Source organism: Colobus angolensis, unplaced genomic scaffold (genome assembly GCF_000951035.1).
Source record: "Colobus angolensis palliatus isolate OR3802 unplaced genomic scaffold, Cang.pa_1.0 Scaffold14, whole genome shotgun sequence".
In the NCBI taxonomy this organism is placed as follows: domain Eukaryota; kingdom Metazoa; phylum Chordata; class Mammalia; order Primates; family Cercopithecidae; genus Colobus; species Colobus angolensis.
Window position 1 is genome coordinate 10,413,124 of NW_012114488.1, and position 17,301 is coordinate 10,430,424.

Genomic DNA, 17,301 nt, shown 5'->3' on the forward strand with positions numbered 1-17,301 from the left:
TCTGTGGAAAGCAGAAATTTTATTACGCATGTTAGAAACGGAACATTCTTTCCTGCTGAAGTTGTATTATTCTTTGGCCGTGCCCCTCCTGTTTGGAACAGTTTTAGAGGGATCTGTTAAATCCTCCAGTCTTCTTTGGCGCTTCCCGACTGTGGGAAAGCGGCCGCGACGCCGTCCGAGCGCAGGGAAGGATTGGGCCTTCGGGACTCCTTTGCCTGGAAGCCGCAGAAGAGGTTTCGCTCTCGTGCCTGAGGTTCCGAGGCCCTAAATTGACTGGGACCCACCCTTGTTCCTCCTTCACCTCCCCTCCACTTTTCCCTTTTATCCTACCCTTCGGAGGCCTTGGGCCCAAGCGATGACCTCTTAGACATTTTAATACCCGGAGTAAGGAGAGTGACACGCACCACGCTCTCCGCCAAAGCCCAGGGCTGGATGGGCCAATGAAGGCGTGTTAGGAGGGTTCGGCGTCAGGAACAAATGAGGTCCTTTTGGTGCCTCTTTCCAGAAGGAAGCTTCCCCCCTTGGGTCAGCCCCCTGGGAATATCCATGTATCCCAGACAACAAAAGACCCTGAGAAATGCGGACCGGGACAAGCCGCCCCGGCTTCCTGACTCATCCAAGTTGGAGAAGGGCTTGCAGGAGCCCTGTCCCTCCGGGGTGGCAGGCACCCTCTCCCGGGACTGGCTCCTGGGAACCCTCCGCACACCGCGAGGCGGGTTGATCCCTCCAGTCCAGGGCGGGGATCCCTTGGGCGGCTTCCCCAGCAATTCCCGACCCCGGAACGAGCCGGGCTGGGCGAGGGGCAGGGGGCAGTGGGGACTTGGTGCGGGGCGCAGATACCATGTCCGCGGGAAAGCTCCCTTGCTGGGGCTCAAGACTCCTCTGAACCCGCTGCCCCACCCGATGCGCCGGCTTTCTCCAGAGGGGCTGGGGCTGAGGTGCCCGCCCAGGAGACAGGGAAACTAAGGCTGCTACCCCAGACCCTCGTCCAGCGAATGGCGAGGTGTGCAGAAGCGCAAAGCCAGGCCTTGGAAGCGGGAGCTTCTGCCTCCTTCCCCCTTCCTGGGCTCCCGTTTTAGGAGGAATGTTACGGTTTAAAGAGACCCCACTGAACTATTTCCTGCTCATTGTCACCTCTCCTTCGCTCTCCTCGCGTAAGTTCTCACCGAAAGGTAATAAAACAACCGCTGCTGACACCGCTTGGTGCTGGGCCGGGCGCTCCGCGCCCCGAGTCCCGCTTGTCAGGGACCACCCCGCTAGCCCCGACCCTCTCCCACCTTCTGCGAAAGCAATGACACAGCAGAAACCACGCACACGCCTGGGCACAGAAACCACGCACACGCCTGGGCACACTCGGTGCGCGCGCAGACCTCGGCATCAAGTCCTATTTTTATAAGAGCGCGAGGAGGACACTTCCCAGAAGGGGTCGTTTTGCTTTTGCTTATTTCCATCCATTTCCATCTCTGCGCGCGCAGTTTCCTTTTCCAGATGGTGAGAGCCGCGGGGACACCCGACGCCGGGGCGGGCTGATCCACGATCCTGGGTGTTCGTGACGCTGCCTGGGGCTCCGTGAGCGAGGGACGTGTGGGGACAGGTGCACCAGAAACTGCCAGACTGTAGAGTTGAGGCATCGGAGGCGCGAGACCAGCACTGCTGGGGCGAGACGAGCGCAGCGCATCCCAAAGCCCGGCCGAGTGCGCTAGTGCCTGGGAGGGGAGGGAGGTGCGCCTGGAGCGGGGACAGGTGAGGCTGCGCGGACGTTACAGGCTGGAGCGGCTGCGGGATCCGGGCGCGCTGGAAAAGCGAGCAGGATCCCGCGCGCGGGAATCGGGGAGCATCGCAGGCGGCCGGGCCGCCCCTCGCGGAAGTGTGGGCTGGGGCGGGCCGGGGCGTCCAGCTCACCTTCCTCCCGGGCTTGCCCTGCCGCTTTGATGGAGGTGCAAACATTTGGGGAAGGGCGGGGGTGTAGGGACTGGGCCGGGACTCAGAGGGCTGGGGCCCAGGATTTACATGAAACAGGCGTGCTGGAGCCCATTGTTGGCCCCCGGCCTCCCAGACCCGCCCTCCCGGGTCTGATATGGCCGCTCTCGGCCAATGGGCTGCTGTCCGGCACTTCAAAGCGTGCGCTGCCCAATCCGCCGAGCCCCCCATCGCTGCCGCCGCGGCTCTATTTATGGGGAGGGCACTGAATTTCGGTCCCCAGAGACCTACTCTAGTAGAGCCTTGGGGAGTTCAAGTGGAATAACCTCTCCCCACCCCTCTGCCCCTGTCCCCTCCCCCCACGTCTTGGTCCGCGCCCTCCTCCCGGGTCTGTACTGGGACCCGGGAGCCGTCACAGGTCTCCGCCCGAGGGGCCCCTTTTCTCGAAAGGGCGGTGGCCAAGAAGGGGGAAGGTGGCTCTCAGGTAGAGAGTCTGGGCTTCGGGGACGGCGGGGAGGGGAGCCGGACAGGAGGATGAGCTCCCCCGGCACCGAGAGCGCGGGAAAGAGCCTGCAGTACCGAGTGGACCACCTGCTGAGCGCCGTGGAGAGCGAACTGCAGGCGGGCAGCGAGAAGGGCGACCCCACGGAGCGCGAACTGCGCGTGGGCCTGGAGGAGAGCGAGCTGTGGCTGCGCTTCAAGGAGCTCACCAACGAGATGATCGTGACCAAGAATGGCAGGTGGGTGCGCGTCCGGAGCCCGCGTGCACCGCGCTCTTCAGCGCCTGGGCAGCCTGGGGGCCTGGCAAGTTCCTGGAGGTCGAACTCTTTTTCTCCTGGAGGAGGACTTTGTGTTGGCTCCCGCTCTGGTTAACTCCCTGGAGTGCATTTCTGCAAGCCCCTCTTTTGGGGTTTTCTCCGCGGAAGCTTGGGGAGGAGGAACGCGCACCCCAGGGTCCCGACCTCAAAGGCATCCGCCTGTCCCCTTGGGTTGTGGTCTCCAGCATTGAAACCCTTCGCCAGGTCCTCTCCGCCCTTGCCTCCCGAGGCCGTGGAGATGGTGGGGAGGCCACCCGGACCTGGTAGGGCTCGGGGAAGGGGGAGCTTGGGAGTCACCGTTGGACGTTCCCCAGGGGGCTCCTCCGAGCCCCGAAATAACAGAGGCCTCCGTGCCCAGTTTCGGCCGCTGGCCTACCCGGTCAGTGTCAGGGTCCTCCTGCGCCCGCCCCGTGTTTTCCAGGCGGATGTTCCCAGTGCTGAAGGTGAACGTGTCTGGCCTGGACCCCAACGCCATGTACTCCTTCCTGCTGGACTTTGTGGCGGCCGACAACCACCGCTGGAAGTACGTGAACGGGGAGTGGGTGCCCGGGGGCAAGCCGGAGCCGCAGGCGCCCAGCTGCGTCTACATCCACCCCGACTCGCCCAACTTCGGGGCCCACTGGATGAAGGCTCCCGTCTCCTTCAGCAAAGTCAAGCTCACCAACAAACTCAACGGAGGGGGCCAGGTAGGTGTGCGGAGCCCGCCAGGTCTGGGACGAACGAGGGGGGTCCGCGTTGCGCTTCTTCTCGGGAGTTGTGGGAAGGGACGCTGCTCGAACGGGAGGTGACGTCTGCCCTGGAGAAACTGCCACAGCATTCTCTAATAAGGCCTTTAGTGCTGTTTATACTAATCTGTTAACATCCACGCCTGGCGAATGGGGAGCGGGAGCACTCCTCTTTGAAGGTCTGGAGCTTTGGGGGAACTTCTGTGTCTAGTCCTAAACTCTCCTAGGGGTGGAAAAGATATCAGCCTTGATGGCAAAGTCGCATTTAAATTTAAACATGCGCCACAGTACTTACTGCGTGGAGTCTGAACAAACTTGTAAAGTCGTGCTTTTCTGAAGAACATTCTTCAGTCGGGATTGTTCCTGGAAGACCCCAGGTTAGGCAAGTTGCAAACAAGCCCAGGCCTTTAAAAATGTCTATAGCCTTCCTGGAAGCCTTAGTACTTTATTCCACCAGGTGAAAGGATTTTGTGATGAGCATTCATTACTTTTAACGGTGTGTAGCATCTCACATCCCATTTCCAAATAAGCTGTGGGAATAGCACATATACACCGCTGAAGAAGCCTCCCCTGGTAGAACTCCACTTGCCTCAACAGTAGAGACACTTTCCTGGAATCCAGAGGACTTTCTGCATCCTGGAGAAATGGATGTTTTGCCGTTTTAACGCAGGACTTTCAGTGCCACCAATCCTGTATCTGTCTCCCTCAGATCATGCTGAACTCCTTGCATAAGTATGAGCCTCGAATTCACATAGTGAGAGTCGGGGGTCCACAGCGCATGATCACCAGCCATTGCTTCCCTGAGACCCAGTTCATAGCGGTGACTGCTTATCAGAACGAGGAGGTGAGAAGGACAGAGGGGGATTGCTTTCCCGGTGTGCTGCTCCGTGGAGATTCTGGGGGAGTGGGGAGAGGCGCTAACCTCACTGAGAGCCCGGAAGGCTTCCTGCCCCTTCAAATAATTTTCCATAACTTGAAATGGAAGCACAGGGGACAACTGTTTAAAATAAGTCCCCATTCAAAATTTTCCCCTTGAATTCTCCATGAAAGTGTTTAAAACTAGAAACATCTCAATGCTCAAAATCAAAAGATCCATAAAGCATTCAGGTTAAATGGTGTGAAAATTTCTTGAGAACAAGATTTGAGTGAGAGAGGGACATGTCCTTCCTTGGAAATCTTCCCCAAAGGGTTGGCGAGGGGGGCAGCCCCTCAAATCTCTGCAGTGTGAGGACTCAACTAGATACAAGCTACTGCATAGGTGCCTGTAAATCTATGCCTAAGCCCAACCCCAAAGTACTGCAAATTGGGGATTAGTTGGATACCTTGTTGGTGTTGACCGAAAACTAGAACTTCCAGGTCACTATTTCCTGAGCGGCCCCAGCTTGTGTTTTCAGCCATTTCTGATTTATACACATGGAACATTGTTAGTAGTAGGTTAAATTTATTATAAATCCCACTCAGAACATTGACATTGAAAATTTTTCATAAACGTGCTACGCTTTACAATTACCCAGCTATTTTCAGTTCCAAATAGAAAACTGTATGTGGAAAGAAGTCAGATTATATTTGAGTATTGAAAAGTGGTACTGGCGTTTCTCAATTTCTTGGTGCCAAATTAAATTCCCTGACTGATAGGGAATATATTAGTAAATGCAATTTCTTGTTTTTCAGATCACAGCTCTTAAAATTAAGTACAATCCATTTGCAAAAGCTTTCCTTGATGCAAAGGAAAGGTGAGAGAATTCTAACTATAAATACCCTTGGGCAAAGAAGTATGCAGAAAGATGATGTTGCTGCACTCCCTCTTTTCTGAATTTCCTTCTTTTTGACAATTCGATATACTTTTTTTTGGTTTGTTTCGATAGAAGCGATCACAAAGAGATGATGGAGGAAACCGGAGACAGCCAGCAACCTGGGTACTCCCAATGTACGGTTTGTTGCACTCTGTCATGGCATTCTGTGTCATCCGGACTAGACTTGCTGAGAGCTGGGAAGTGGAGATGGAGAAGACAAGGGGGTTTCTGGGTGCACCTGAAATGTGAGATTGCCTTTCTGTCGTTCAAGGCTCTTTGCCCTGTGATGTTGAAGCTGTGTTGCCCATCTAACCTCTGCTCTAATTGGGGCTGTGGATACTCTCCTTAGTGCTTTTGTTTTGCCCTGAGGCAGCTGCCACCATGCCTGGGGTGGATCACTGAGACCTAGCTGAGTGTTTACACTCTCCAGTATTGGGCAACAGGAGAATCTAGCTCATTACATCCTCTTTGAGGCTTTCATTAATGGTTGAAGAGCCATCTTTCCAGTGACGCTTAGGAACAAAATTTTTCCTTAGCCCCTTGGTTCTACGAATGACTCACCAGCTCCTGCTGGTTTTGGTGGAAACAGTGGCTCTGAGGATGAGAGAGTTGGATTTAAGTCTAGCTACCTCTAGGAGTTCCAGGAGTCGGATAGAGGATTATATAGCAGCATCTGTTGGGAGAAATGCTCTGTCTCACCCTAGGCGGTTCTCTCCACCCTGGAAAGGGACTTGGAGATGTTAAATAATGAATGCGGTAGCGCTGGCTAGTCAAGAGGCTGGATGAATCAACATGGCACACTCCTCCTTACACAGGCGTTTTCTATTCTGAATATATTTTTCATCATTTCCTAGACTGATTGAACAACAGAAGGGCAGTCACTTGAGCAGAGTGAGCCACTGCTCTGGCCAGGGCCGGCTGGGCAGCAAGGGCATGTCTGCACCCTTCCTTTCCGTGCTGCCTGGAGAACTGTTAGTAGTTTGCAAATTGAAGCCAGAGTAGTTGTTCCCCTAAGGGTTGCTTTTTCTCATTCAAAACAACAAAGCTTACAGAGTATAGAAGAGGCTGGGCGCGGTGGCTCACGCCTGTAGTCCCAGCACTTTGGGAGGCCGAGTTGGATGGATCATTTGAGGTCTGGGAGTTTGAGACCAGCCTGGCCAATATGGTGAAACCCCATCTCTACTAAAAATACAAAAATTGCCAGGTGTAGTGTTGGGCGCCTGTAATCCCAGCTACTTGGGAGGCTGAGGCACAAGGATCCCTTGAACCTGAGGCAGCGATTGCAATGAGCCAAGATCACACCACTGCACTCCAGCCTGGGTGACAGAACAAAACTCCCAGTCTCAGAGGAGAAAAGATGAGTGGAGAAGAAATTGTAGTTTTAGAGGAAGGAAGGGGAGTCTTGCAAGCACTTTCTAATTCTCCTGGGGTGAGGCTAAACCAGGAGAGGGAGCAGTAAAGGGGTCTATCCCCAGCTAGGAAGGCAGCTCCCGAGTCTCTGTGGGTGGCAGGAGGAGAAGGGGAGGGCACCCTTGTCTAAGCACCACCTCACCTCTCTCAGCGTCTCTCACCTGCTCTCTGCCTGTGGTTACATTGTATTCATGCTCAGGGGAGGAAAGCTGACCTGCCTTGGGGAATAGTAAATCTCAAAGCAATCCAGAGGATTCTCAGGAGGAAACAGCTTAGGTTGCCTGAGGCCAGGCTCCTGGGTTTACTCAGGTAGGATTGGAAGCCTTGGGTAACCTGTGGTAGTGAGTGTGGGGCTCATGGCCTCAGAGGTCTTCAGGCGGACTGTGTCTTAAGTATGAGACACTCAGGGTGCTTCCTCCATCAGGGGGTCCCTGAGGGGAAGGTGGGAAGTCCCTGGCCTGGGCTCTGCTCTCTGGAGTGGTGGAGGGAGCACTAATGCTGGTTACTCAGCTCCCTCTCTTTTCTCACAGTAGGGGGCTGGCTTCTTCCTGGAACCAGCACCCTGTGTCCACCTACAAATCCTCATCCTCAGTTTGGAGGTGCCCTCTCCCTCCCCTCCACGCACGGTTGTGACAGGTACCCAGCCCTGAGGAGCCACCGGTCCTCGCCTTACCCCAGCCCCTATGCTCATCGGAACAATTCTCCAAGTGAGTCCTAAGCCTCATTCTGCCAGGGGTTGGTGGGTGGCCGCAAGACCACTTTGGGAAGGGCATTCTGCAGGGGTCTAGAATCTTAAAAAAAGAGACGGTTTCCTGGAACCCACACCCAAGCCCAGTTTTTTAGTAGCTCAAGAGATGACCTTCAATTTATGTCTATGCCACTGCCACCACTGGCAGAGCAGCCACAGAGACGCAGATCAGAGGCTTGCATCCTTGCATGGGCCTTAGAGCTGGTGCTCCAGGTTTTGAAAATGACAGATTCCTGGGCCTCGCCACAGAACAGTGGTTGATCCTTATAGGAGGAGAGCCCAGGTTCGAGTCTTTTATGAACCTCTCTAAAGTGACAATGACGAGCAGCTAGGCTCAAGAATTCCTGACTAGACGAGCGATTCCCTAAATATGGTGCCCAGGCCAGAGCCTCAGCACCACCCGCAAGTGGGCACAGTCTCAGGCCTCACTCCAGACTGACAGGCAGCAGCTCTCAGTGGAACCCGCAATGTGTGCTTTCAAAAGCCCTCCAGGCCATTCCAATGCATGCTCCAATATTAGGAACACTGGGATAGACCATAAAGATTCCCTGGCCTAATTCTCTCTATAACACTGTATATGTCTAGACTTAATTTTGTCTGACTCCAAAAGAAGGAAAATAACTAAAGAACACCATAAAACAATTAAGCAATTAAAGCTGATTTGAAATGAAAGGACCTTATTGGGTTAGGAAGTCATTGGGACTTGTTCAACCAGAGGCTAGACTCCAAGGCAGGAAGGTCTTATTTCTAATTTTGCCTGGAGTAATGGTTTCTATGGCCCATTCTTATGAAGTAATCACTGGAAAAAAGGCAGGGTAAATATATATTTATTTTTAAATATAAGTAATTCCAAGTCGAGTGATTGTAAGATTCAATGTCTGCAGGGCATCTACTGATATGATGATAAGGGAAAAAGCTTGGGTTACCAGGGTATGCTTTCAAATACATACATTTGGCAATAAATCTTAGCCCTTGATAACCACATAAATAGACTAATGGATTGTTTTCTATGGTTAATATCCCATGTACATTTTGTTTTCAGTGTTAGGTAGCTTCAGTTATTGGTGATATTTCATTGTACTTTCTTGTTCTTGGAAGACACCATCTATAATTGCACTTTCTTACCTTCTCCCCTTAGCCTATTCTGACAACTCACCTGCATGTTTATCCGTGCTGCAATCCCATGACAATTGGTCCAGCCTCGGAATGCCTGCCCATCCCAGCATGCTCCCCGTGAGCCACAATGCCAGCCCACCTACCAGCTCCAGGTAATGTATGTTCAGGACATGGTGCAAAGCATCCTGGGAGCTCTGCCTGTGACCTCACACTGTTCCCATTCCTGTGGTCCCTTAGTCCTTATTCTCCTTGACCCCTGTGGGTGGTTGGGTCTTTATTTAGAATTCTGTATTAGCCAGCTATGCCCAGGGATCGCAGGTGACATGACTGCGGAGTTCCTGTTTGCAGTCTGTTCGCTGGAACGACTGGGCTCCTTTACAGCCGAGGTGTGGAATGGGAGCTGTGCTGTCCCATCCCTGAATGAAACCACGGTCCCCATCCTGGTTCTGCCACTTACTGGTTCATGTGATGGACAAGTCTCTTAGCCTCTCTGAGCCTCAGTTTCCTCACATATAAAAGGAAGGTGGTAAAAAAAATAACCCAGCCTCGGCCTGTCTCCTACAGGGTCGTTGGGATCAGCAGACAGAGCTTAAGGAGATATTTTCAGAAACTTTTCCAACAGGATCTATTAAATTAAGGAAATAAATGTGTTGGCTTTTCTAGGATCGAAGTCTTCAGTGTATGTGCTGGGTAACTGGTAAAGAATGATGACTCTTTTGTTACCAATTTGCAAATTATGCAGAGGGAGAATGGCTTAAAAATCAAGCAGGCTGGTAAATGTCTTACATTTCTTCATAGGATGAATATAAAAACCTAAAATCCCAAAGCTAGAAGTCAACCCTCATTTTCCAGGGAGCAGGGAGGGCCAAAGATACTAAATGACTGGACCAGCTCACAGCAGAGCGAGCCTGGATTTAAGTGATCTTGACCTCAAAGGCACTGTACTTCATTTTCTAGAATACCAAAATATGCCTAAGATCTTAACTCTTGTCTAGAAAACAATTCCTTCATAATAAGAATTCCATTGCCTGTGATTAGAAACAAAGCAGCAATGCGTAAACAAGAGAAGCTTTCAGGGGCTCCAAGAGCATCGCCCCAAAGCCTGCACCCGACCAGATGACCGGCACACTGCAAGCTGCTGACAGCGGTCCCACCCAAGGGTTTCAGTGTGGCTCTAATTGGGCATCTTAGAACATGAAGCTTTCATCTGTAAAATGGCATAATAATCTGCCTCGATTAACTCAGGCTTGTTTAACAGTGTGGTGATACAACATAAGGTCTCATTATTCACTTACAGAAAGACAAGATTATTTCCCAAAATAAAATCTTACCGTAACTGAATACTATCCACTTCCATGTGCTTAGACTGGAGAATTCAGTAGTCATTTCCACCTTCCTCATTTTACGCGTTGAGAAACGCAGCCTTATAAGTAGTCTCGGGCGAAGTGTAATGTGACAAAACTAGGTAAAGGAGGAACTGGGGATGGCTTCCTAGTCTGACTGCCAGGTGCTTTTCTTGCTGCTGGGCACCATGCTAGCACACCTATGTACTGAACAAGACAAAGTGCAGGGAACTGTGTCTGTACTGGAGTTACTCTAAGGAATGTCTGCTGCTTAGTGTTTTAGGACTAAGACTCTGGTCTTCATTGTGAGAATGACTGCAGTGTTGGGGGTGGGGTGTGCTAGATAAAAACCTGTACTTAAGCCCATCCTCAGTAACTTTTGATTGAGAATATCCAAAAAGTTTTATTCTGAATGAGAGTGCAAAACTGCTGGTCTGAGTCTTTCTTTTCTCTTTTGTTTGTTTGTTTTTTTGTTTGTTTGATGGAGTTTCGCTCTTGTTGCCCAGACTGGAGTGCAATGGTAAAATCCCGGTTCACTGCAATGTCTGCCTCCCAGCTTCAAGCGATTCTCCTGCCTCAGCTTCCCAAGTAGCTGGGATTACAGACATGCACCACCACGCCCAGCTAATTTTTTGTATTTAGTAGAGATGGGGTTTCACTATGTTGGTTAGGCTGGTCTTGAACTCCGGACCTCAGGTGATCCACCCACCTTGGCCTCCCAAAGTACTGGGATTACAGGCATCACCCACTGCGGCTGGCCTGGTCTGGGTCTTTCATAGTGAAACTTAACAGCGCTCTTCCATGAGCTCTGAATATGTGAATGATCTTTTTAGTCATCTTCCTGATGATTTTGTTTCTTATTAATAGATACGACAGTAACTTCTATACATCACAGGATGTGCTTGTGAATCCTGTAATGATCTGGAGAAAATGACAGGTTTGAAAGAAAAATACGTCCTATTACACAGTCACTCCCAATGGGAATTCTGGTGTGTTTTTCTGTCCTTAGCTGCCCTGCAGCCCCTGCCCAGGCCCTGCTCACTGGTGTCTTTCTGTTGCAGTCAGTACCCCAGCCTGTGGTCTGTGAGCAACGGTGCCGTCACCCCAGGCTCCCAGGCAGCAGCCATGTCCAACGGGCTGGGGGCCCAGTTCTTCCGGGGCTCCCCCGCACACTACGCACCCCTCACCCATCCGGTCTCGGCGCCCTCTTCCTCGGGATCCCCACTGTACGAAGGGGCGGCCGCGGCCACAGACATCGTGGACAGCCAGTACGACGCTGCAGCCCAAGGCCGTCTCATAGCCTCATGGACACCTGTGTCACCACCTTCCATGTGAAGCAGCAAGGCCCAGGTCCCCAAAGATGCAGTGACTTTTTGTCGTGGCAACTAGTGGTGACTGGATTGACCTACTAGGTACCCAGTGGCAGTCTCATGGGTTAAGGAAGGAAATGCAGCCTCAGTAACTTCCTTTTCAAAGCAGAGGAGAAGCACAGGCCACGCTGTTCCCCAGAGCCCCAGCACCCCTTGCTCACACCTGCAGTAGCGGTGCTGTCCCAAGTGGCTTACAGATGAATCCACCTATGGAGATGCTGCAGTCGGCCCAACCTGATTCAAAGTGAAAAGATGTTTGCCAGGGTCCAGAAACTTTTTCTGGTTTATTTCTTGTACAGTGTATTGGCAACTTTGGCACACCAGAATTTGTAAACTCCACCTGTCCTACTTTCGTGAGATAAAAAGCACACTTAATCTTCTTCCTTGTTGCTTTCAAGTAGTTAGAGTTGAGCTGTCAAGGACAGAATAAAATCATAGTTGAAGACAGCAGGTTTTAGTTGAATTGAAAATGTGACTGCTCTGCCCGCTAGAATGTGTGTATTTGGAGCACATGTAGCTACTCTCTTGTGTTGTTAAACTATAACTGTTTCATACTTTTCTTTTGACAAAGTAGACAAAGACAATCAGCAGAAAGCATTTTCTGCAAAATAAATGCAATATGCAAAATGTGATTGGTCCAGTTATTAGTCAAGCCTCTCCTTTTGTGAGTATTTACTATTTATTGTAGCTGGTGGTAAAGACTTTATCCCCAAAATGCATTTTAATCTATTACAGACTTTAATATTGTATCTAATTTGTTGCAAAACTGGAAGCGAAATTTGCATAGACTTAGTGCTAATTGCTACAGCAATTTAAAAGATGTCAAATAGTTTTTAAGAGATTTACTCAACATCGAATCATGGATGACATGGATAAAGACAGAACGTAGAACATACTGATGTCTTCAAGATGAATATGGGATGTCCACCCTATTCAAGCTAAAGTACTATACATAAAATAAATGGATAAAAAACCACCATTTGTCAATGTAAAGTATAGTTACCATAGTACTTGGAACAAAATGGCATTTGTAAATATCTTTCCCACTGCTTTTTCTCAAAAGCAAAGCAGAACTGCAATGATGCTAGATTGGGACAATTTCTCCATCTAGTGGCGGAATCCTTAATGTTGACCCTACTTCCAGCTTAGTATTCCAAATCTTGTATTCCTTAGTATTCCAAGTGCACCTTAGTATTCCTTAGTATTCCAAGTTACAGGTGGCCAGTAGGTTAGAGCTGGGTTCCTAATGCAGGAGTGTCAAAGCGGCATTATGAATATACTAGCAACATGGACATTAACGGTGATTAACGGTGAAGTTAAAAGGCTCAGGGGTTTGAAACCGCCCACAGGCATAGCAAAAGTTGTTTTTTCCAAGTCAGCATTGCTAACTTTACCGCTTGTCCAACTCTGACTTCTTTAGACTTCACTTAACAGTTCTAGGACAAAGTTGTGTTTGCCTTATTGAGTATAAACCCAGAACTGAATTATAAATAGCTAGCTTTTTAGCATCATTTGTGCCTGCTTTCCAAGCGGGATGGTCTTATTGTAAGTTATCATTTAAAAGTTTTTCTTGGTTTTACTACTACTCATTTGGCAATACCCTCAAATCAGGAGATTGATTGATGTATTTTGGGAGAATATATTGAGTAAACCCACTGTCCAGGTAGTGTTGGGCAGTAGAACTAGTTCCAGTCATCTGGACTGTGGCTTCTAATTGCATAGGTGCTGGTTCTGCTGGAAGAGGGCTGGGGGACATTTGAGAAGGGGTTAAGGGCAGGCAGTGCCACCCTGTGATCCCAATGTCCAGTGATCCCTCTGCACAGTCCACCACCTCACTGAATACTTGTCCATCTCCACGACCCTGACTGCCTGGGTTTTGTATTTTCAGGGTCTGTTCCAGTGCTGGCCCCTTTGTGGATGTCAGTGATGCTAGTGTGGGAATAAGAGGAAAACGTTGTTGACTGAGCTTGGGCAGCTGAAGCGCACAACTGGGGAACGTGGCCCCACCGTGGAGGCTGTGGGGAGACTGAGTCACATGCCCCTTCCCTGGGACCTTAAGCTCTGAGGTTGGGGGGAAGACCGTTTTCACACATGGAAGATAGATGACGACTTGAGAGTTTGAGTTTCTAAAGGTGCCCCAGAGTTCAAATTTTAGGAATTAACATTTTAATAATTCAAACAGAGTCTTTCTGGTTATGCAGTGTGGGCAGTGGCAGCTGTATACTGGAAAGAGCCTGGAATTTGGTGTCAAAGGCCTGGATTTTGGTGTTCATTTGGCTTACTTGCTGTGAGACCCTAGGAAAGTTATCTACTCCAAAACTTCAATCTTCGGAACTGTAAAAATGGGGAAGAAAATGCTTAACCATCAGGGTGGTTATAAGTAACAAAAGAAATAATCGCCGGGAGCGGTGGCTCACGCCTGTAATCCTAGCACTTTGGGAGGCCGAGGCAGGCGTATCACCTGAGGTCGGGAGTTCGAGACCAGCCTGAACAACATGGAGAAACCTGTCTGTACTAAAAATACAAAGTTAGCCAGGTGTGGTGGTGCATGCCTGTAATCCCAGCTACTCGGGAGGCTGAGGCAGGAGAATCACTTCAACCTGGGAGGTGGAGGTTGTGGTGAGCTGAGAACAATTGCACTCCAGCCTGGGCAACAAGAGCAGAAACTCTGTGTCAACAAAACAAACAAACAAACAAAATATAATCTCAGAGAGTTAGACATCGTAGTTAAGATTCTGAGCCCATAAGGCTCATTGTAAGCCCAGCTCTGTTTATGAAGCCCTTATAATAAGATGCTTCTGCACATGAGAAACTCATGTGAAGCTCTCAGGCTTCCTGCCCCAGTTTGGAATGCACATCCCTCATGCCTGCTGGGAAATTCCTATGAATGAGCCTGACATTCAGGTGAGTGCTGAACGACCCATGACCAAAGAATATTTAGTTCTTTTTTTAACACGGAATTATACAATCTGAGCACCAAGTCTTTGTGGTTTCAGTGGAACTGACCAATATGTAAGGTGGGAGTGATCTTTAAACCCGCAACTGTTTTAGTATCTGTGACCTGATCCTGTTTTTTATTTTTTTATTGTCTTTGTGACTGGTCGGTCTGTTCCCCAGGCTGGAGTGCAGTGGCCTGATCATAGCTCACTGCATCCTAGAGCTCCTGGGTTCAAGCGATCCTCCCACCTCAGCTTTCCAAGTAGCTGGGACTATGGGTGCACACCATCACATCCGGTTAATTTTTAAAGTTTTTTTTTGTAGAGATGTGGCCTCACCATGTGGCTCAGGCTTGTCTCAAACTCCTACGCTCAAGCTATTCTACCACCTAGGACATCCAAAGTGCTTGGGGTTATAGGTGTGAGCCACTGCTCCTGGCCTCTGATCCTTTTATTATATGTATTTTCCTCTGGAAAGAGACAGTAGTGGTATATAGGAATTATGATGTCTAGAAAGACTTTTTTTTTTCTTCTTTTTTTGAGATGGGGTCTTACTCCACTCACCTAGGCTGGAGGGCAGTGGCGTGATCTTGGCTCACTGCAGCCTCCACTTCCCAGGCTCAAGCGATCCTCCCACCTCAGCCTCTGGAGTAGCTGAGACTACCGGCGCACACCACCACGCCCAGCTAATTTTTGTATTTTTTGTAGAGGCGGGGTTTCACCATATTGCCCAAGCTCGTCTTGAACTCCTGAGCTCAAGCGATGCACCTGCCTCAGCCTCTCAAAGTGCTGGAGATAGAGGTGTGAGCCACCTCACCCAGCCAAGAAAAAAATATTTGAATCATGCGTTTAAAAGGTGAATTTGATGAACATATTCCTAGTTAGGAATATGGGCAAGTCAATATGTGGCATCTGTACAAAGATTAAGACAGTTTACTTATAATCAGGTTTAAAACAGCCTAATCGTTAAAACTAGAAGCTAATAGAAAGTTAAAGAGATCCACTACTGTGTTAGTCATGGTTCTTCAGAAAAACAGAACAAAGAGGAGATAGATGCTATGTATTTGTACTTATGTTTGTATTTCTATATACAGAGAGGTTTATGATGAGAATTGGCTTATGCAGTTATGGAGGCCAGTAAGTCCCACCATCTGCCATCTGCAAGCTGGGCAGCCAGGAAAGCTGTCGGCGTAATGAGTCCAAGATGAAAGGCCTGAGAACCAGGTGTGCAGTGTCTTGAGTACAGGCAAAGATGACCACTCCGCTCAGGCAGAGAGAGCGAACTCAGCCTTCCTCTGTCTTTTTGTGCTAAATGGCCCTCAATAGATTGGAAGCTGCTCAACCCACATTGGTGAAGGTGATCTTCACTCTGTCTACCAATTCAATACTAACCTCTTCCAGAAATGCCCTCAGAGACACCTAGAAATACTCTCTTACCAATTCTCTGGGCATTTTTTAGGCCAGTCAACTTGACGCATAAACTTAACCATTGCAAAACCCCAAATCTATTTTCTAGCATACTATTATATTTTAGAAAGTCTTAGTGTATTACTAAACAGGAAAATTATGGTGCTGTATAATATAGATACTCCACTTATTATGACATCCTACTGAGAAATATAAGTGGTTTGATATTAAAGCTTCTCCCCAATTTCCAAGGCAATAGTTTTGAGAATAAAAGCTTATTTTTCTTATATTTATGCTTATAATTCTAATATCTTTCTTATCATTAAAAAGAAGAGGCTACGCTAGGCATGGAGGCACACACTTGTAATCCCAGCACTTTGGGAAGCCGAGGTGGGAGGATTGCTTGAGCCCAGCAGTTTGAGACCAGTCTGAGCAACATGGCAAGACCTTAGCTCTACAATATATATACATATTTGGCAGGTGTGATAGGACATCTGTGGTCCCAGTTACTCAGGAGACTGAGGTGAGAGGACCACTTGAGCCTAGGAGATCCAGGCAGCAGTGCCATGATCGTGCCACTGAACTCCAGCCTGGGTGACATACGTCTCAAAAAAAAAAAAAAAAAAGTAATTCCAAAGAAATAAATAATTATACAAGTATCGTATAATGAGACTGCAAAAATTCAATGTTTCTCAGTTTGGGAATTTTCTTCTTTGATATGTATTCATGTAAGCCAATTATTGGTAAATCAACTTTCTAAACTCAAATCCTTTAAAAGTGATTATGTTTCGTCTTTGTAACAATGACGCACTGGAGGATATAGAAATGAAAATACAGAGATGACATCTTTTGATCCATTTAGAGACTTGTACAATAAACAAAATGTCAGGTTTTGTCTGTAACATTTAAATTTCCTATACTTTCTTTTAGGAAACCCTCTATCATTTCCCCCTAAAGCTATCATTATCTAAAATAGTACTTGAGGCTATGCGTATTTAATGTAAACATGAGTCTACCATTAAGGTTAGCCATTATCTAAATACCTAGAGGCTAAAGCCAACCCATTATTTGGGCACACATCAGCAAAATAAAAGCTTACTATTATATGCCACTCGGTTATTGTGGCTGTTTGGTCAATTGCCATCTTCCAGGAAAGCCTGTTCATCAAACAAAGCTAATTTTATTAGACAGGAAGGGATAATATCACCTCTATAGTTATAGTTGTGTCTAAAACAAGGGAAATCAGGGTTTGGGAACCTAGGTCCTACAATTTAATCGGACACTGAAAGGCGGAGAATCAGTTGGTATTTGGTGGAGGTTAGGACACAGCTCTGGGGTGGAGGCTGCCGTGGGTGGGGTCCTGGAGTGAGTCTTGATGAGAAGCTATTTCAGCTGGTCCAGTTTCATCTTCCAGGTGCAAAGTGTGTCCTGGACCAAGCAGCTATTTTTTTTTGAGATGGAGTCTTGCTCTGTGGCCCAGGCTGGAGTGCAGTGCTGCGATCTCAGCTCTCTGTAAGCTCCGCTTCCCAGGTTTATGCCATTCTCCTGCCTCAGCCTCCTGAGTAGCTGGGACTACAGGTGCCCACCACCATGCCCAGATAATTTTTTGTATTTTTAGTAGAGACGAGATTTCACCATGTTAGCCAGGATGGTCTCGATCTCCTGACCTCGTGATCTGCCCGACTTTTTGATGTAGGCATTTAGGGCTATGAACT

At 48.8% G+C, this 17,301-nt stretch overlaps 1 protein-coding gene across 2 annotated transcripts; it reads left to right on the plus strand.

Moving 5' to 3' along the window:
- The first annotated feature begins 1,373 nt into the window (after positions 1 to 1,373).
- Positions 1,374 to 11,870, plus strand: T (T, brachyury homolog (mouse)). 2 transcript variants are annotated; one of them, XM_011934963.1, is made up of 8 exons: positions 1,374 to 1,743; positions 2,371 to 2,660; positions 3,160 to 3,424; positions 4,173 to 4,307; positions 5,135 to 5,196; positions 5,329 to 5,390; positions 8,553 to 8,682; positions 10,935 to 11,870. In XM_011934963.1, exons 2-8 carry the CDS (start codon positions 2,455 to 2,457, stop codon positions 11,206 to 11,208), a joined length of 1,134 nt encoding a protein of 377 aa, XP_011790353.1. In that variant the 5' UTR covers positions 1,374 to 1,743; positions 2,371 to 2,454; the 3' UTR covers positions 11,209 to 11,870. The 2 variants fall into 2 exon arrangements, with proteins under 2 accessions (XP_011790353.1, XP_011790352.1); XM_011934962.1 differs by lacking the exon at positions 1,374 to 1,743 and adding an exon at positions 7,200 to 7,373 and having other exon boundaries at positions 2,184 to 2,660.
- Positions 11,871 to 17,301: the final 5,431 nt, after the last annotated feature.